The sequence below is a fragment of the Gastrolobium bilobum genome, unplaced genomic scaffold (genome assembly GCF_033153095.1).
Source record: "Gastrolobium bilobum isolate Gb01-03AN ecotype WA unplaced genomic scaffold, APGP_CSIRO_Gbil_v1 utg2170, whole genome shotgun sequence".
NCBI lineage: Eukaryota > Viridiplantae > Streptophyta > Magnoliopsida > Fabales > Fabaceae > Gastrolobium > Gastrolobium bilobum.
The window spans coordinates 185269-207795 of NW_026897622.1; the positions used below are offsets into that span (position 1 = coordinate 185269).

Sequence of the window (22527 nt, forward strand, 5' to 3'; positions counted from 1 at the left end):
GAAGAAAGAAATTGACAAAGTGGATAACTGGATACGTTACGTATGATGAATGCCTTAATTTTCAGTTTTCTGTATATATTTTTTAACTAGTCTCGCATGAAACTGATTATTTCATGGGGTAAGATATTGTTATTATCAATTAATGTTATTGTTAATGTTACTATCATATCGTTGATTTTCACCAATCAATAATTATTATTTATTGCGAATTAATAATTAATTAATAAATTTAATTTATTGATATAATAACCGTTGATTGACAAAAATCAATAATTAAAATATGATAATTACATTATTTGATAGTAACAATATGCTATCTCTTATTTTATATGTTTGGTTGATCATAGTACTTTTTTCATCCATATTTACATCATATTATTAAATATAAAAAATTATATCTAAAAGTTACTTTTTGATGGATAACATAAAGTACAAAATATAATTAAGTTCCCAAGACCTACTAAAAGGTTAATTCTAAGACTTAATTATTATAATTTAAACTTAAATCCTTATATTCTCCTCTAAAATTGAAGAGTAAGGACATTCTCTTACCTTATAAATAACTTTGAAATAAATGACATAAATATTATAAATATTTATAAAAGGTGGAATATGCAACAATGTTAATCAAAATAATATCCAGTAAACTCCATATAAGAGGTATTATTAAACTTAGCCAAGTATTACGTCTGCAGTGAATCTATGATTTTAAATAATATAATACCAAAACTTGCTAATATTATATTTGTAGTTTATCCTTATATACATGTTGCATTACATTTATGGGTTTATCTAGTCCGCACGAGAAAATGAATCTTATGCATAGATACATAATAGAGGGGCCCATCACTTAAAAAATAAAAATAAAAGAAAAAAATTACACGATTATCAAAATGTGTATAAGAAGAAAAATTTATATCATGTAACATGAAAATAATTTTTTCAAAAGCATACGGCTAATTAATTAAGTCTTAACCCAAATTGAAATGTATCAAGACACAGTTGCCAATCAACTGATAATTAATTAATTATTGCGTGTAAGTGGAATTAAGTAATGGAACATGATTGAGTTGGGGTTTTGTAGGGTCGGAGGGCTAACTTGCTAGCTTTGATTCATGATTCTTGTTTGTCACAAACATGCTGCTTCTGGATGGCACCGCGTATTGTTGATGGACTGGGCTTGACTTCAGACGTTACCTGAATTGAACCAATAACTGAAAAATTATCCCTTCCTTAACCATGAACTCAGCTCCTCTCTCTATAGTACACCAATCCATAAGCCCAGGCCCATCCCAATATAGAAAAAAAGTGCTTTGTTGTTAGTTGCAAGCTTTTAACTTTTTCATAGGAAGACTGATTGTTTGTTTGAAAAAAAATAAATTATGTTTAAAATATGTTATAATTAAAATTTTATTTTGAGAGTTTTGTAAAAGATAAGTTATTTTTTTTGTTTCAAAATCAAGCATGCATGGAGAATTGTCAAATTCTTTTTTTTTTTTTTTTTTGGAATTTCTCCGTTAGTCTAGTTCACCCATAAAAAAAATGTCACATTTCAATGATTTCATGTTCTTTTTTACCCAATAAGAAATGGGTTTTGTATCTATAATTTAACATGACCACAACAACTTTCCTACACACACAACATTTTGTGGGACCCACAATTTTTGAAACCAAAAAAAAAAAAAAAAAAAAACTCTGGCACGCAAAACGAATCTCTATAACATAACACAATCATTTTTCCTACAACATAACTCTTATTAAACCCATAAGAAATTTATATCTTTCAGAAACTACCTTACGCAGTTACCCACAACACTTACGCGTCAGCATTATTAACAATAGACCGATACCACATCACGGCGCACGCGTATTACTTTCCAAGTCCTAGCTAGCTAAGTCTATTCAATAATTTATTTATTTTTTTTAATTATCATAGCTTAGAAGAATAGAAAAAAAAAACGGAAATAGATGATATAAAAATTCATTCTTTGATGTATATGAAATTTTGAACCCTCTACTCATAATTTTTTTATTAATATAAATTATAATCTAAGGTGGCAAAATAGATCGACACGATACAACTAGAGGTGGCAAAGCGGGCTGCCCCATGCCTGCCAAAAGCCCGCCAAAAAGCGGGCTGGCCCGCCCCGCCCCGCCATTGATGGTGGGCTAGATATCTCTGCCCGCCAAGCCCGTCACATTTTACACTAAAAATTAAAAAAAAAAAAATCAGCCCGGGCGGGCTGGCGGGCAGCGGGTTTAGAAAACTCAGCCCGCCGGGCTCGACCCATTTTGCCAGCTCTAGATACAACACATGAATTTGACACAACATGAATACACGCAACACGAACAAGGTCTGAATTTTTATTTGTGTCAAAATCTTCAGCACGAACACAACACGAATTTTTTGTAAGTTGACATGATACGAATAACATACAAAACTATGAGACAAAATAGTAGTTGACAAAATAAAAATAAAAAAATGGGTTGAAATAAAAAAAATATGGGTCAAATTCGTATTGACACGACATAACTTGCGTGTCATTTTTTCAATGCAAATATGACACAATTTTTTTTGTAGGTCAATCCGATCACTAATTTTTGTGTAGTGTCTAACATGTTTTGAAATCCCTTAAAATACATACTTAGATGAATAGATACATATAAAAAAAAAAAAGTGTTACCTTGTCCCAAAGATAGGAGATGAACTAACGACAACCCGAATACTCTCTTGGCGATGTTCTTAACGTTTTGGAGGGGAAGAGGAGGATATAATTGAGTAAATATCTTTTTTAGTTCCTAATAAAAAATACGGTCTTCACTTTAGTCTCTTACAAAAATAAATTAGTCAGTTAGTCCTTAAGAAATTTAAAGTAGACCCATTTAGTTAAAATCGTGGTCCCTCACAAATTTAAAAATGACTCATATTAGTTCCTCAAAAGGACTAAAATGGGTTCACCTTGAATTTGTTAGGGACTAATTGACTAATTTATTTTTGTAAGGGACTAAAGTGGAGACCGTGTTTTTTGTTAGGGATCAAAAATAGTATTTATTCAATATAATTTGTTACTATAAATAAAGAATAAAATTTGTAAATACAAATTTAAAATAAGAATTCTATTGAAAAATAAATTTGAAAAATCCCAAAAGTTTTCGTCCATCTAAAAAATTTAATTAAAAACTCTTTTTATAATAATAACTTTTATAAATATATGTTTGACTAAATGTTCTTCTTTTATGAAAAAAAAATCTAAAGAAAATATCCGCTAAATGGGTACTCGATATAATTTTTTACCAATATTTTTATTATAGTAGCTAATCAAATTATGACATGGAAGGGATTTGATGAATAGTATGGTGATGGTTTCGAAAAACCATCAAAACTTGATCCGCATAAAAGACTCGATACAAGTTAATTTATGGTGCTACTTTAGTGGTGAACACTAAGAAACACCAACAAACCACACATAAACCATTCATAAAATTGGATAAAAGAAAATTAACCCATAATCCATACATATATCACTTAAACACCGAGAAACAATAAACTCATAATAAATACATATTAAATAATTTTTAAATTGAGACAAATCAAATTTGACGAATTAAAATGCAATTTATTAAGTCAAAATTGTATGATATAGGTCGATAATCAATTATACGAGATTTGAAAAAGCCTAATCTTTAATGGGATAGGATATTGTGACACCCAAGTTATGTTACACCCATGTGACCCCCAGTCAATCTCACCGTTAGATCGCTTATGTTGATCCAACGGTTATATTTATTTCCATCTTTGTATGGTCATGATTTCTTAAATTTAATATTTTATATTTATTTCTACCTTTATATGGTTATGATTTCCCATATTTAATGCTTTCACTTTAAATTTGGGAAATCATGACCATACAAAGATGAAAATAAATATAACCGTTGGATCAACATAAGCGATCTAACGGTGAGATTGACTGGGTGTCACATGGGTGTAACATAACTTGGGTGTCACAATATCCTATCCCATTAAAGATTATTGGAAAAACTTCAAAAATTCCTCTATAAGTTTCCTCAAAATCACTTAATCTCCTCCTCAAATTTTTTAATCATTTACCCCCTACTTAAATTTTTTTTATCACTTACCCCCATAATTTAATTTTCCATCCAAAATTTTGTTAACATAGGTTAATTTTTTAAAAAGTACCAAAATTACCCTTAATAGAAAAAAGAAAAACACAATTTTCTCACAAACGCATTTTTATACAAACTCACGTAATCAAGACATGAATGTAAATCAATGATTGAACTCTCCCTCTACTCTCAACAACACAGAAAACAATGAAATGACACTTTTTGCATGTTTGCTTGGTAAAATCATATGATTAAGGAAAAAACAAGGCATATATGAAGCACAAAACGTTAAGTTTTTCAGTTGCTGTGCAAGCAAAATAAAGTGCGGCTCTGAATAAATTTATAAAGTCAGATTTGTTGGTCATATAATAGTAGAAAAGCTTATAACAGAAAAAGGAAGATCTAAACCTGCTGAAATGATGCCTCTTTAATTATTTTATTTGAACAACAACACCAACAATTGTGAGCGAGGTGTTTAATTGCAATGGGACTTGTGGGAAATAATTTTAATAATTATTAATTCTAACAAGGCTACTTTAAAGAAAATATTTTGTGAGTTTGTCTAAAATTTTGTTTTTCTTTTTTCTATTAAGGGTAATTTTGATATTTTTTAAAAAATTTAACTCTATTAACAAAATTTTGGATGGAAAATCAAATTAAGGGGTAAGTGATAAAGAAATTTTAAGTAAAGGGATAAATGATTAAAATTTTTGGGAGGGGGTTAAGTGATTTTGAGAAAACTTGTAGGGTTTTTTTGTTTAAGTTTTCCCTTAATTATTTAAAGACATTGAAGAGATTTGAAGAATAGTATAGTGATCGTTTCGGAAAACCATTAAAACTTGATCCACATAAAAGACTAAATACAAGTTAATTTCTGGTGCCACTATATTGGTGAACACTAATGAACATCATCAAACCACGCAAAAATCATTCATAAAATTGCATAAAAGAAAATTATTCCATAATCCGTACATATGCCAAAACAAAAAAACGAAAGATAGCAAAACTTAAAAAGGATTTGAATTAAACAAGCAAAAAAGATAAACCTAGCTTCAAAATTATTTGAAGAATAAAAAAAGTGAAGCCATGCGAAGTAGGGAGTGATTGATAAATTTGCCTCTCGTTTTAATTTTTTTTTTATCACTTGATCCCTTTCCAAATTCTATATAAATTCATCCTTTCAAATTATATATCAATCTTTTCTACTTGATTAATCTGCTCATTTACTCAATTAAATGTGGAGCAAATATTGGTCAAATAGATATATATTGATATATAATTTAAGAAAAATGATAAATTGATATATAATTTTAAAATGAAATCAAAGGCGATAAATTATTACAATAATGAGGAAAGAAATTAATAAGATGGATCAGTGCTTGTACTCTCGTCGCTTTCGGAATTAGGCTGCTCCTCAAACTCATATGATTGTGGTGAAAGCATTTGGTCATGATGAAGAGGATGCTGGTTATTTTGAATTTGACCATGAGAATTGTCAGCGGTGACCAGAGAAGGTGAAATTAGAGACATGTGGTTTTGAGAAGCAAAAACCTCTTGAGGAGAAATGATATCGTTGAAGGGAAAAAGAGGAAGAGGAGAAGTAGTGGGGGGTAATTGGTGGAAATTGGTAAGAGAAGATGGTGGTATGATAGCCTGCTCTCCGGTGTAGGAGACAAGTACATTCCTAGCATACAAGAGTTGAGTCTGCAATTGTTTCAGTCTTTGTTGGAGAACAGAGACCACACGAAGGCAACCATAGACTGGATCTCGCAGGCGTAACTCTGCCTCATAAACCATTGACTCGACAGCATTTTCACGCTGCGCCGCGTTCACCTCGCTTAGAAGGTTGGCCACATTATTCGCTCCGAACACCTGGTCCACCTTGGCAAACCTCTGTGGGTTGTCAGACGGAAAATACGGCGCGAAAATGCATTCCTGGGTGCATTCTCTGCGCTGATACATGCATGCTGCACACTGAGAATTCGATGACGATGACATAGTTGAACAAATGAACACTGAAACACACAAGATGGGGCTGCTTGTTGGTAACAATAACATATGTTGCCTTCTCTAATCAATTTAAATAGCAAATAAAATAGGGATAGGATATTGTGACACCCAAGTTATGTTACACTCATGTGACACCCAATCAATCTCACCGTTAGATCGCTTATGTTGATTCATCGGTTATTTTTATTTCCATCTTTGTATGGTCATGATTTTCCAAATTTAATATTTTATATTTATTTTTACCTTTTTATGGTCATGATTTTCCAAATTTAATATGAAAAATCATAACCATAAAAAGGTAGAAATAAATATAAAATATTAAATTTGGAAAATCATGACCATACAAAGATGAAAATAAATATAACCGTTGGATCAACATAAGCGATCTAACGGTGAAATTGACTGGGTGTCAAATGAATGTAACATAACTTATGTCACAATATCCTATCCCAATAAAATATGGGAAATACTACGCTCATTTCACGTGATAAAATTATCTCATTTTTTTTTCTATCCTGTGACGGTGGGCCCACGAGATTTCTTTTTGTAATATGAAAGAACTATTCTCATGTACAATGAAAATAACATTCCATATAAAATATTTCCCCTTTTTTCAAATTTCTAATTTTCATGAGAGTGAAGATATTCTAACTATCAAAAATTCTTACTACTAATTTACTACCCATCACATTACCATTGGATTAAAGAGAGAATGTTAAAAAGTTTTTGAAGAGAGAGAAAATGTTAATCTAACGATGATTAGATAGGTAGTAAGTTGACAGTGAAAAATTTTAGTAGTGAGGATATCCCTCCATGTACTTTTTACTTTTTTTTTTGGGGGTAGTAAAACAGGGAATAAGCCTAGAGGTGACAAAGTGGGCCGCCCCCCGCCCCACCCCACCCCGCAATCAACCCGCCAAAAAATGAGTCAGCCCGCCACGCCCCGCTTTTGAAAGTGGGCTGAAAAACTCAGCCCGCCCCGCCTCGTTTGGCGGGTTGGCTCGCCAGCCCGAGCCTATTTTACACTGACCCGCCTCGACCCGCCTATGCCCTCCATCAACCTACCAAAAATTGAGTCCACCCCGCCTCATTTGACGGGTTGGCCCGCCGAGCCGAGCCGAGCCCGTTTTGCCAGCTCTAAATAAGCCCAATACTTTTCACTTTTTTTTTTTTCAGTACAAATTCTTTTCACTCTTTACAGGGTACATAAATCAAATCGAATCGAATCCTCATCTATCATTAATCATGACTTTTTATGGAAAAACATTAACGTTTAATACTTCATATTAAGATATTAACTATATATATATGCCACGGATTTGGTAATATATCATGAGAAATTATTCGAAAAGATTAATATACTGTCATATAGATAATTTTCATGTAGGTACTGTATTCAAGCTAATTCGTATAGTATTTGTCGAGTAATTGAAAAAAGGAAAATGTAAAATAAACCATATTCCTTTGATTTGCAGCTTGATTGAGGGGAAGGAGGATTTGTTCGATCAAGTTTTCAATGGTCATTTAAAAGCAATTAGTGCGATTTCATGATCGGTAGCATCTTGCATCACAACCATAAATTATAATAAAATTATCATGAATCGAACTCATAAATACAAAATCAATCACTCTTAATTAGAACCCATAAATATAATATAATTATAATTATATAAGGGTTCGTTTTTTCGAAAGTAAATGCAGATAAATTATATGCATTAAGTCTAAAACGACGTCGTTTTGGGACGAAAATTAAGGTATTTTTGTAATTTTAATTTATTTTAAGAGTTATAATAGTTTTTATAATTATAATTTTTTAATATTTCAACACTAAAATGACATCATTATGGGAATAAACGTAGATAATTTATCTGCAAGTAACTGTAGAAACATTTTTCTATTATATAATCAATCAATTATAATAATTGATATATTAATATTACACGATTACCATTGATATCAATAATTCATGGTAATTGATAATTACCATTATTTTATTTTTAATATTGAAAAATGATTTAAAAATTTACCAAAATTGATATTTACTATTCATTAATTACTAAAATTAATAATTAATGCCAACTCGTCTCAAAGAGATAATTAGGGTTGGGTAATTCCAAAAAAAATTAATAATTAATAATTATATCACTAAAACTATAACTTGTAATTATTTGCACTCAATTTTCTCTACATGAATTTACACAATATTTTGGTCCCTTAATTAATTATAAAATACACAAATCTTATATATATATAGAGCGAGAGAGAGAGAGAGTTGTAGGATCCTTTGACACTAGTGTTAAATTTAAAAATTCACACCTCATCTGAGATTCGTTAGATAAAAAAAGATTAATAGTGTCACATGCTTACAAATCAGAGTCGTTGATCTTTTTTGATCTAATGGCTCTGATGAGGTGTCAAATTTCAAATTTGACACTGGTGTCAAAGGATCCTACCTCACCAGTGTCAAATTTGAAATTTGACACATCATCTTAGAGCTATTAGATCAAAAAATGACTCTGATTTGTAAGCATGTGACACCATTGATCATTTTTGGTCGAATGACTCTCAGATAAGGTGTCAAACTTATAAGTACACTATCATATATGTGTCAGATGAAGAAGTTGGACACTCTCTGGCGGATGAATGGTACTATATTATGTGTGTCAGATGAATATTGTACCATTCATCCGCCAGAGAGTGTCCAACTTCTTCATCTGACACATATAAGTTTAAAAGCGCGCACGCGCACACACACGCGCACACACACACACACACACACACACACATATATGCAGCAGGATCCTTTAACATCGGTATTAAACTTTAAAATTTGACATCAAATTCTAACCGTTGATTTTGGCCATCGGTGCCAAATGATCCTATCCCTATCCCTATCTATATATATATATATATATGGGAAAAAGAAGAATAATGTCGTAGGAGAGTTGTTAGGTTATGTTATAAAGATAGGGATTGTGGGACCCACACTTAGTTTTCAAAAAACAAAAAACAAAAAACAAAATGAGTGTGAGGCCCACAATCTCTATCTCTATAACATAATTTAATAACTCTTCTACAACATTATATTTCTATTTCTTTATATATATATATGGTAAAATCATTTCTCATGCTGCTTAACGTCCAGCAATGACAAGTGTCACTTGACGTCCATCAACGACAGGTGTATGGATGATTCCCCACATTTAATGATATCACATATATATGGTAAATAATTAACTGCTGGATGTCAAACAATTGGATATATATATATATATATATATATATATATATATATATATATATATATATATATATATATATGTATGGATAAGCATTCTACAGCCACTTTAGATAATGTTATTTACAGCTACCTCAAAACCACATCGTTTTAATTAATGAAGGGTGTTTCCGTAATTTTAGATGAATTAGTGAAGGGTGTTTCTGTAATTTTGTTTATTTTTTATCATATGTATTTTACTGAAACACCCCTCATTAATTCACCTAAAATTACAAAAACACCCTTCATTAATCAAAACGACGTAGTTTTTGAGGTAGCTGTAGATAGTCTTATCCAAAGTGGCTGTAGAAATATTTTTTCCATACATATATATATATATATATATTCATTAATTTATACTTCATAGACTTACCTTACATTCATTACTATATATAGATAATTATATTTGTTACTTTGTTAAAAAAATTACCAAAAAAAAAAAATCATGCTAATTTATCTCTCCTTCTTTTCATGTTAAGGCATTTTCTTTACCATTTTCTTTTAGGCTTTAATGTTTCTACCAAATAAGTTATCTACATTCACTCTTAAAACGACGTCATTTTGGGTTAGAAGATTAAAAAATTATAATGATAAAGACTATTATAACTTTGGAATAAATATTGATTACAAAAATACCTTAATTTCTATTTCAAAATGATATAATTTTAGGTTCAATGCAGATAATTTATCTACATTCACTGTAGAAATAAATGAAACTTTTGTTTTACATTCACTTTACAATCCTTTTGTTTTATTTTCACTTTACAATGAGGCTTTTCCCACTCATTAGCGTCAATCAACATGATTTAGTAGCATGTACTTACCCGAATTGGCATATGCAACACGAACCACCCCAACATACCAACCCCTTATTTGGGTATAAATGGGCCAGACGGTCTAACAGGGGCCTACGGCCCAGCCTATAATAGATCAGACTCGGCTTATTATATATAATAAAATAGAACAGTTTCTTAGACTTTTAAAAAAGCATATTTACAAAGCAGGTCATAGATTTTCTTTTACATGCCGGGTCTATAAACTTACAAGCTAGCCTATATCGTTTTATTTATTTTAGTAAAATAAATAAAATTATTATTTTAATAATTTTGAATAATAAAGTAATTTTTTTAATTATTAAATATCTAATAGGTTTAAACAGGCTAACAGGCCTAGGCCTGACTTTTGTTTTTTAAATATATGCTAGACCAGATTTATAATTTGGGCCTACACAGGCTAACAGATCTTGTAAGGCATAAAGTATTTTATACAAACTTATTCTATTTAAGTTAAAGCTTAGTCTAACCTAGCTCATTTATACCTGCCGCTTACCCTACATCCTGTGTAATATATAAGGTAAGTTAAGGTGAGTTTATCTATCTCACGTAGGCACGCATACAAAGGATTTGTGTATTCTTATAATAAATTAATGGATTGAAATTTTGTGTTAATTCATTTAGGGAATAATTACTACCATTGGCAGACCTACACTTGTGCCTTTGTCCTTAAGTGCAGACATAAAATTGTGGGGAATTTTTTTTTACAGTTGCTTGTGCACAGTACATGTTAGTTCGAAGTGCTAAAGGATTTCAGGATAGCGTAGCTTTAGCCTCAGCCACCTTACCGACTGTTAGGTTGCAGAGGAGAATCAGGACTGAGAAACTGATCACCTGGTCATGCATCTCAGCCTCCATGGCATCAGAAACTTACATAAGCTTCCCAATTAGGGCACCCCATTGTTCTTCAAACTCCTTCACCATGCCACTGCACGACCGCACTTCTCTAAGCTCCTCATGCGGTGGTGCACCACCAGCGCTGCTCCCACCGCCACCTTCCCTATTACAAGGCGGAAGACTTAGTCACTCACTGAAACAACAAAAACCTCTTAAAGTCAAATTTTTTTGGTTTAGTTGACCAAATCCCAAGAAGCAAATCTTAATCAAAAACCTCTTTGTCTTTAGAAGCTGCAAGATTCGTATTCAAGCAGCCGTGGTCAATATAAGACACTAAGACAGGGAAAGCAAAGAGAGGGAAGAAAAATTAAAAAAAAATAAATAATAAAATAATAAAAATACTATTTTAGTGGATGTTTGGTGATGATTTAATTGGGTGTATATTTAGATTAGTTTAATCTGTATTCAAAAAAAATCATTACTAAACATACATTATTTATTTTCAAGGAACGAATAATCAAAAAATGTTTTTTTAATTGTTTTATTGTAATAGTTTAGTTCACTATTGACTACTATTTTTTATGTTAAGTTGTATTTTTCTTTTCTTTTTCTTATTTATATTTTTTTTATTTTTAATGTATTTAAAATTTTCTTTAAAAAATAGTTTTTGGGAACACTGCCCCGAACGTTTGCCACTAAATGTGCGAACATAAATCAAATCTTCTAGGTCCGCTACAGATTACTACAATAAATTATTACTAGTTTTAATAATTTGTGATTTAAGTATATAATTTCTTTTAGTAATTAACGATTATTAATTTTATATTTTAAATTATTAATTGTATTAATTAGTGATTATTAATAATTAATTGTATTAATTAATGATTTCAAGTAAGTACGTGTGGGATGTCTTTTTTATTTATTTATTTATTTATAAAAGCAAAGTGGCTAGAAAGCTGTAGGAACAATTACGGATCTAGGATTTTTTAAGATGGAGAAACAAAAATAAAAAATAAAAAGAGAAGTCGATGAATAAGAGACTGCACACAAACACAAGCTCAGGAACCTTTTTTTGGCAAAATGTAATCGTGATTCTTTCTATCTGAGAGGCTAAACTTGTAAGTTGCAATTATACATTATATTAAAAGTTATTTATTATTGAGACCACCAAATACATAGATCAGCTGATACCAATTGCCAAAGCTTAATCCGTAGTGACTTCGTTTTCTCGTAGTCATGTCCGGCACAATTGAATTAATCGATTAATGACTAAGTTTTTTGTGGTTAAAGATTAATGTCTTCGCCCGCGGACTAATATCTAGACAATAATTACTGTTTGTGAGTTCTAATAACGCTGATAATTTCATGTCGGAGTATTGAAGACGCATTCATGCTTATTCCCTTTCCTGCCTAACGTTAAACTCCTTTTCCTTTATTAAGTCTTGTCTTTTACCCGTAATTTCAAATCGAGTCAATCCAACTCAATCCTCACCGTGAGAGAATCTGATATACAGTGAACCTCGCGCAGCCTCACACGTTACGTTCATGCAAGCAAGAACTCGCTTTTCAAGTTAATTTCCCTTAATGCACCATAACGTGGGGGAAAAAAAAAAGACGAAAAAGAAAAGCAATATTTAGGTGCCACCATGGCACCGTGTCCTTTTCTGGACCTTCTTAATTTTGGTTAATTTTTAAAAACAATATTAATAAAAAAATTAATATTTAATTTACAGACAATTTTTTATTGTGAGTTTAATTTTCACAATTTGTTTTATTTTTCTCTTTTCTCAAATTGATGCTTTATTAAACACCCCGGATTTCTCAAATTATTATCATCAAATAAAATTATCTATAATAAATGGTTCATTTTTTTAAAATTATTTTAAATAATTTTGTCTAATGTTTACCGAAACAACATCATTTTAGGGCTGAAATCATGATGTGTTTATAATGTTAATTTATTTTAGGGTTATAATATAGTTTTTATCATTTTAATTTTTTAATTTTTCAATCCCAAAATGACATCATTTTGATAAATATTAGACAAAGTTATCTAAAATAATATTAAATACTTTTTTTACTATAATAAAACATAGTTAATATTTTTCATAATAGTTTGAACTTATTAGAAATCATGTACTATGTTTAAGAACAACACTGTCCAAGGATTAATAATGACGAAGAGTATGAAAAAAAAAAAGACGAAGATAATTGTGATACTAGCCAGTTGAAAGACACTCCTTTGTAATAAACACTACCATCACCACTACCATCATTACTACCGTCACCCACCACAACCACCATCATCGCAGCCACAGACCTCCATCGCCATGCCAGCACCATCACCGCCATCGCCACTGCCACCACAGAATATGAAAAGGAAAGTGATAATCCGAAATTTTTTTATGCTTAACAGGAATTATTTTTATTATATTATTTGTTGTGTTATCAAACATAATTTTCATTCTTGGAATAAAAATAGAACAAAATAGAACATGTTATCAAACATAATTTTTTTCTCAGAAACTATTCTAAGACATAGAAATAGAAAAGAATTGTTTCTTTTCAGAAATAATGTCAGGAAACATAATGGTTGCCATGCACACCCTTAATCAATCATAATTTTTTTGCTTATTTTTGAAAATAAAAAATATATAACGTAAAATTTAATAATCCAAATCACAATTTAGTATAATTAAATTAAAAAACTCAAATTATGTAAAGAATTAATTCAATGTAAAAGTTTAAGCATTTAGATAAATACATATGAAAGATTTTGTATATTATATTTTTAATATTCATCACCCAAGAGCCTATTGAACATAAATAGTGGACAATGCCCATATCTATTTATTTGTGTTAACAAATTTCACAATTGAATATTTAATAGAAAAAAAGGGCGACAACATATATTATATAAAGAATTAATTCAATCTAAAAATTTAAATCATTAGGTGAAGACAGATTAATAAATTTATATATTATATTGTATTTCTATCAAATGAAACATATTATTAATAAGTTTATTATGAATATGCCAAAAAAACTTTTATCAATACAAATGCATGTAAATTTAGAACTCATCTAACTATTATAGATAATTAAATTAAAACACACTGATAATGATAAAAATAATCATAGATTAACAGCCAATAAATTTGAAATAAATTAATACTTCAATTATGAATATGCGACAAAAAGTCTCCATTAATATAAATGTATGTATAAAAGTAAGGGGAGGGGTTTATATTTACTACCTGCTAAGCTTACTACCTTTACTACTAAATAATTACCATTAGATTAATTTTTTATCTAACAACTCATATTTATCCCTTGTAATCCTAATATTTCCCTCATTCATCTCCCATTCTCTCTCTCTCTGTCTGGGAACTGCACAAACACTCACTTCTCCTTCTAAATTCCTCTTATTCAACTGGGTAGTGGGAAACAAAATTTAGGTATTATAACTTGAGTGTAGGATATCAATAGGAAGTCGATGAGAATTTTAAAAAGTGTCATAACATGTAGAATGATTTTATCAATGGGAAAATAATGGTATTTTAATGGGTAGAATAACAAGAAAAAAAAACATTTCACGCTTGCTAGGACCTGGATTTCCTTTTTAAACCTCAATGATTTAAAAAATATTAAATAAAAGACATGGTTGTAATTAAAATAAAATAAAGAATACCATCATATTTGATACCCAAAAAAATATTCCAGAAAATTAATTTAATTATAAAAAAATTAAGGATATCCCAATAAAGAATAACTTATGATATAAAAATGTACCATTGAATAAAAGTAACTGTTGCAGAGTTTCTCTAAAATAATTTTAAAATAAGTGGGTGGTGGCATGATCAAGAAAAAAAGTCTGAGACCCAGTTTCTAAATTAAGGCACCTACTCAGAATTCTTACAAAATTCGTCAACTTGAATTTCATCTACAAGAAATGGTAAAATCCCTTATATTATTATTATTATTATTATTATTATTCAAATTCCTTCAGTGGAGCTTCCGTGACTACAAGTAATGGTAAAAGCACGAGAGACAGCAAAAATATATGGTGCACAAAACATACATGGAACTTGAGAAAGGGAAAATTCTGAGACACAAGACTCTTTTATCATATCTCTGCAGGAGCAATTGCATCTGCGGCAACGTTTAAGACCATTGTGGTTTGGATGTATAGGATCATCATAGTTTATTATTACCTCTTGTTAGCGCATATATGAGATGATGCTCCACACTCCTTGATTCTTTGCGTCACAACATGAACTCATAAACTACTGCATCACAGCACGAACAGATCTCTACTATTTTGGTAAACCTTCCAAACTATCTCTCTAGGGGGGAGGAGAAGTGTGTGGGCACCTTTCAGATCTGAGCTTACCTCTTTTTCAATTTAACCACTGAGGCTGATGACTTAAGTGATAGTATTTATAAAGGTTCCAAGAAACCCTAGCCCTAAGCTCATTGGGCTCTAAGGTTCTTGTGCTCTTCTTATACTATTAGCCCATTTGGGCTTTAGTAAAAGAGCACAAACCCAACAGTCTTGGACACAACTTCTTCATCATTGATTTTCCCATGCATTGCACTCTTCTCATGGTCACCTTCAAGCTGGCTTAAATTTCCCTTCTCCTTGATCAATTGGATATGGTGGTGCTTGCAGTAGAGTTTTCCCTCATGTGTTATGTAATTGGAAGGATTGATATCACACTCTGTATGGCAGCATTTGAAACAACTCTTACGGTACGGAGTTCCATTCACAATAACCTTTATCATTACAAAATATTGATTCCATAAGCAGAAAAAGTTAGTTTTGTACTCAACATCAGTGTTTTAGATAGAGAAAGATGATGGATTGTGTGCCAATGGATGGATGCTTCGTTTGGAATTAAGATATGTTAGAGTACAAAAGTTATGGTTGTATTATTACCTTCTAAGTGGGATACATTGTTTTCTGACAACCAACACATTTATCCCTGGTTCCACCAACCATACTTGAGACTTTGGCTGCTGCAGGTTTCTAATTAAAACACCTCAAAAATTAGTTGAATGCTGAAAAACTAAATATTCTGTTGAGCATTGCAAGCACCTAGATTTAGGATTTATTACCTCACTATCGCTATTTTTTTTCTGGTTTAGAAATTTTTGGTGTCCATAATAAAGAACTCCCTCAAAAGAATCGTAGTTGATAAGTTACAGATACATGAATCTGTTAGCAAACTTCTTTTATGAAAATTATAAGGTAGTAACATGCCTTAATACACCAAAAGGTAAATAAAATCAATATTATTTGTCGATTTTGTAAACATTTAGGATTTCATAAAAACCAGAAATGACTAGAAACATAAAAATAATATTCTTAAGATAAAAGTGCATAGTTATAAAAGGAAATGCTATATCGGATGCCACTCGATATTATGATTACAACAAATTCACCTGCTTTCTTCTAATAACCAATCGCAGACACCAGATCTAAAGCTAGAAGCCTGAACTAGATCATATATCCAAGAAGAATTATATATTATAGTAAGAGACACTAGAAAAGACAGAGAGAGACCTTGAAGGTTCCTTTGCAGTGGTGGCATCTGAAACAAGCTTCGTGGAATACTCGGTCCTTCTTGTGATTAGATCTGTATTGAAGAGGTGTGAGAAAGATGAGAGCGACGATGTTAGGGTTAACATTCATAAAAAGGGGAACGATGGAGGGCATGGGTGGTGAGCTGATAAGGCAACCTTCTGTAAGGATGAATGGAACGATGAGAAAGAACAATGAAGAGAGGGAATTTGGAGAGAGAGAGAGAGAGAGAGAGATAAGCGTGACTTAAAGAGAGAGAAAGAGGGGGATGAGTGAGGGAAAAATTAGAATTATAAGGGGTAAATATGAGCCATTAGATTAAAAATTAATCTAATGGTAATAATTCAGTAGTAAAGGTAGTAAACTTAGTAGGTAGTAAATATAAACGTATGTATAAAAGTAAGTATAAGTGACAATGAACTTGTAGTTCAATCATGAATACGCGATAATAAATCTCTACTAATATAAATGTATGCATAAAAGTAATCATAATTGGTAAATCATGAATACTTTGCATTTGAGTAAAGTATTGCCGAGATCTCTAGAGAGAGTTTGAGTGAAACATCTCTAGGGTAGTTTGATTATCACTATTGTTGGAGAGGTTGAGTTAACCACCACATTGGTGTATTTGATTCGTTGTAACCATTATTTTCATAGTGGATTTCTGATCTGGACTAGGTCCCGTGGGTTTTTACTTCTTCATTGGAGAAGGTTTTCCCACGTTAAAACTCGTTGTGTTCTTCTTCTCTCTCTCTCTCCTATTTTGATTTTTTCGTTTTTGATTGTTCCGCTGCGCTGCCTTACCTGGTGAAGTTCAGGCCGAGGTATTGCCGAGATCAGGATCTTGTTGATTGACTTTCGCACAAAGGCTGCTTAGCCGAGCTTGAGGGAACCGAGTTTTCCCAACAAATGATTTAAAAATATTAAATAAAAGACATGGTTGTAATTAAAATAAAATAAAGAATACCATCATATTTGATACCCAAAAAAATATTCTAAAAAATTAATTTATTTATAAAAAAAAGTAAGGATATCCCAATAAAGAATAACTTCTGATATAAAAATGTACCATTGAATAAAAGTTAATGTTGCAGAGTTTCTCTAAAATAATTTTAAAATAAGTGGGTGGTGGCATGATCAAGAAAAAGAGTCTGAGACCCAGTTTCTAAATTAAGGCACCTACTCAGAATTCTTACAAAATTCGTCAACTTGAATTTCATCTGCAAGTAATGTAAAATCCCTTCTATTATTATTATTATTATTATTATTATTATTATTATTCAAATTCCTTCAGTGGAGCTTCCCTGACTATAAGTAATGGTAAAAGCATGAGAGACAGCAAAAATATATGGTGCACAAAACATGCATGGAACTTGAGAAAGGGAAAATTCTGAGACACAAGACTCTTTTATCATGTCTCTGTAGGAGCAATTGCATCTGCGGAAACGTTTAAGACCATTGTGGTTTGGATGTATAAGATCATCATAGTTTATTATTACCTCTTGTTAGCGCATATATGAGATGATTCTCCACACATCTTGATTATTTGCGTTACAACACGAACTCACGAACTACTGCATCACAACACGAACAGATCTCTATTGTTTTGGTAAACCTTCCAAACTATCTCTCTAGGGGGAAGGAGAAGTGTGTGGGCACCTTTCAGATCAGAGCTTACCTCTTTTTCAATTTGACCACTGAGGCTGATGACTTAAGTGATAGTATTTATAAAGGTTCCAAGAAACCCTAGCCCTAATGTAACACCACGTATATATCCGGTAGTGTTATCATTACATTGTATTAAGCGATGCTTGAATAAAAATGCGGAATATTCTTTTTCTTTTCAATTATGACGTCATTATCAATTACCATATTGATTACTTAATATCGCCTGTATGTAAATTGCAATAAGACATCTACTGAAATACCTCAATATATAAATAAAGTGTGTATCTAAATCACGGTATTACATCTCGTAATCCGGACAATATCCTGATACATTATTACAACTCCAAAAGACTCAAGACATAACAATACTATGTGTCATGGACAATCCCCATGCTCACCAAATAAACATAGTAAACAACCAGCCTCAACATAAAACTCCATAAACATAAACTGAAACTATAAGCATATAAGCAACATGCATATCCAGCATCCAATCATGGCAGCATAATATAACAGCAATCTAACTCAGCTCCGGCCTCCTTCCGCCTGAGGTCTCAACATTACATGACCCTAAAATAAGCATTCCTCAAACGTGGGGTGAGATCTCTAAACAAGAAATCTCAGTAAGACAAGGGGTCCTCAAGGATCTTCCACCTCAAGCTCACTTACATGTGCAATATAAGTTCTAAAAGCATTTATATCATTATCAGTTCCAAAAATATGTAGTGCAACAGATATCTATGGCATGTGTGTAATCACTATTTACTGGCCAGAGAAATGTAGGAATACGTCTATTCCGTACATATAGTACAAGGAACACCGCTTGCACCTCACCCACAGTCTCACCCTCTTGTATGTTCTACATACTCAGGCTTACCGTATAGGTGGAACACCTCCATGCATATCAACAAGGCACTAACATACAATAGCTCAACAGCATTTCCAAAACATCAAAAGCATGTAATACAGCATGCATATACCATATCCCCATGGGACATGGTGGAACCACAACATGACCAAACCGAGGACACAAAAGCTTACCTCTAAGCTAGCTATCCAATGCCACAAGCTCAAAGTCCAATCACAACAGATCACAATCTGATATGGACCAAATATAAATCAATAAACATGTACCACATGCATACAAATTAAAGATAACGCCTTCTCATTACGTTTTATGTCTTAAAGCTTCTAACAAAGCCACAAGCCCTTAATCACATGATTCTGGCTTAGTCCACTAATTACAGAAGTTCAACTTCATCAATCTAGGGTCTACAAACCCCCAATAGCCTACTGTACACACAACACAGCTACTGTTCTACGAAATCCCAGAATATCTGGATATTCCTCGGGACCATATCCGGATATGCAATATCCGGATATCTCACTGTCCATATTCGGATATACAGATTCCAATATCCGGATATCCAATATCCAGATATCCCAAAACCCCATATCCGGATACCACATATCCGGATATCCAATATTCGGATATTCCACGGGCAGATATCCGGATATTTCACGACAGAATGCAGTTTCTGCATTTCGTAAAGATATCCTTCAAGGTTGGGTTTTTACCGATTTTAAACATTTAAACATGCATTTCTAGGTGTGTTAAGCCTTACCCAATAACAAGTTATCATCTTTTAACCTTAACATGCATCAAGCTTCCATTTTTAAGCATAAAACTCAAGATCAAAGGGTGGTACAACATACCAAGGCTCAAAACTCAGAATGGAGATGCTCTTGGAGCTCAACACAGCCCCTCAAGTCTGACTCAAGGATGTGCACGAAAATGACACCATCAAGAGTAGGTTTTTCTTCACAAAGGTGACACTTTGAAGAACAAAATGTCAAGAATGAGACTCCCACCCTTCAAACACCAAATTCAGCAGTTCAGCCCCCCTCACACAGGTTCTCTAACTCAGAAAAAGGCCAACAATGCAGTCCCAAGGCCAACCCTCACCCTCACCCTCACCAAGTGTTTAAATGGAAGAACAAGCATCAAAGGTGATTACTTGATCAAGAAATGGAGAAGGAAGCCTAAGAACACTATTTCTGGTCAGCCTCCAAGAAAAGCCACGCAGCAAATCATTTTTCTAGGGCTTTGTGCCCTTACAAAGGGTATATATAACCAAAACTCATTAAAACACACAGTATAAACTTTAATTGCTACGCTTAGCATTTTAATCCCAAACTTTGGATTCTGAAACTACACATTTTTCCAAGAATTAACATATTTTTATTATATTTTTCTGAGCACCTTTTCGGTACACGTTTTTCAAAGCCAGTACCGGTTTCTAGCACCAGTTCTTATTATTTGGACTTGAAACTCGTTTTACAAGTCCTACATATTATTCTAGTAATTATCATGCACTTACATTAATTTTCCGGGATACTTTTTCGGTACGCATTTACACCGACTAGCAGAACCGGTATCTGCACTTTTCTTTCGAAAAACGACTTTCAGCATTCTTAATCACTTACCAAGTTACCATGATTATTAACGCCTCTTAATAATTATTAGGGTCCGTTATGGAATTATTTCCTAATTTTGCATAATTAATTATTTAAATACCTTAATTAACGGTGCGGGTTCTTACACCTAAGCTCATTGGGCTCTAAGGTTCTTGGGCTCTTCTCATACTATTAGCCCATTTGGGCTTTAGTAAAAGAGCACAAACCCAACAGTCTTGGACACAACTTCTTCATCATTGATTTTCCCATGCATTGCACTCTTCTCATGGTCACCTTCAAACTGGCTTAAATTGCCCTTCTCCTTGATCAGTTGGATATGGTGGTGCTTGCAGTAGAGTTTTCCCTCATTTGTTATGTAATTGGAAGGATTGATATCACACTCTGCATGACAGCATTTGAAACAACTCTTACGGTAAGGAGTTCCATTCACAATAACCTTTATCATTACAAAATATTGATTCCATAAGCAGAAAAAGTTAGTTTTGTACTCAACATCAGTGTTTTAGATAGAGAAAGATGATGGATTGTGTGCCAATGGATGGATGCTTCGTTTGGAATTAAGATATGTTAGAGTACAAAAGTTATGGTTTTATTATTACCTTATAAGTGGGATACATTGTTTTCTGACAACCAACACATTTATCCCCGGTTCCACCAAACATACTTGAGACTTTGGCTACTGCAGGTTTCTAATTAAAACACCTCAAAAATTAGTTGAATGCTGAAAAACTAAATATTCTGTTGAGCATTGAAAGCACCTAGATTTAGGATTTATTACCTCACTATCGCTATTTTTTTTCTGGTTTAGAAATTTTTGGTGTCCGTAATAAAGAACTCCCTCAAAAGAATCGTAGTTGGTAAGTTACAGATACATGAATCTGTTAGCAAACTCCTTTTATGAAAATTATAAGGTAGTAACATGCCTTAATACACCAAAAGGTAAATAAAATCAATATTATTTGTCGATTTTGTAAACATTTAGGATTTCATAGAAACCAGAAATGACTAGAAACATAAAAATAATATTCTTAAGATAAAAGTGCATAGTTATAAAAGGAAATGCTATATCGGATGCCACTCGATATTATGATTACAACAAATTCACCTGCTTTCTTCTAATAACCAATCGCAGACACCAGATCTAAAGCTAGAAGCCTGAACTAGATCATATATCCAAGAAGAATTATATATTATAGTAAGAGACACTAGAAAAGACAGAGAGAGACCTTGAAGGTTCCTTTGCAGTGGTGGCATCTGAAACAAGCTTCGTGGAATACTCGGTCCTTCTTGTGATTAGATCTGTATTGAAGAGGTGTGAGAAAGATGAGAGCGACGATGTTAGGGTTCACATTCATAAAAAGGGGAACGATGGAGGGTAGGGGTGGTGAGCTGATAAGGCAACCTTCTGTAAGAATGAATGGAACGATGAGAAAGAACAATGAAAAAAGGGAAATTGGAGAGAGAGAGAGAGAGATAAGCGTGACTTAAAGAGAGAGAAAGAGGGGGGATGAGTGAGGGAAAAATTAGAATTATAAGGGGTAAATATGAGCCATTAGATTAAAAATTAATCTAATGGTAATAATTCAGTAGTAAAGGTAGTAAACTTAGCAGGTAGTAAATATAAATGTATGTATAAAAGTAATTATAAGTGACAATGAACTTGTAGTTCAATCATGAATACGCGATAATAAATCTCTACTAATATAAATGTATGC

At 32.2% G+C, this 22527-nt stretch overlaps 1 protein-coding gene and 1 pseudogene across 1 annotated transcript; both read right to left on the reverse strand.

The window, feature by feature from the left end:
- Nucleotides 1-5484: 5484 nt before the first annotated feature.
- LOC133308697 (LOB domain-containing protein 4-like) lies at nucleotides 5485-6123 on the reverse strand. Its single transcript, XM_061509373.1, has one exon. The coding sequence runs from the start codon at nucleotides 6121-6123 to the stop codon at nucleotides 5485-5487; it is 639 nt and encodes a 212-aa protein (XP_061365357.1).
- A 9486-nt stretch (nucleotides 6124-15609) lies between these two features.
- Nucleotides 15610-22066, reverse strand: LOC133308698 (LIM domain-containing protein WLIM1-like; annotated as a pseudogene).
- Between the last annotated feature and the right edge of the window lie 461 nt (nucleotides 22067-22527).

Bases quoted from the DNA above. Each gene is read 5' to 3' on its own strand.
- LOC133308697 (XM_061509373.1), bottom strand. From the start codon at position 6,123: ATGTCATCGTCATCGAATTCTCAGTGTGCAGCATGCATGTATCAGCGC.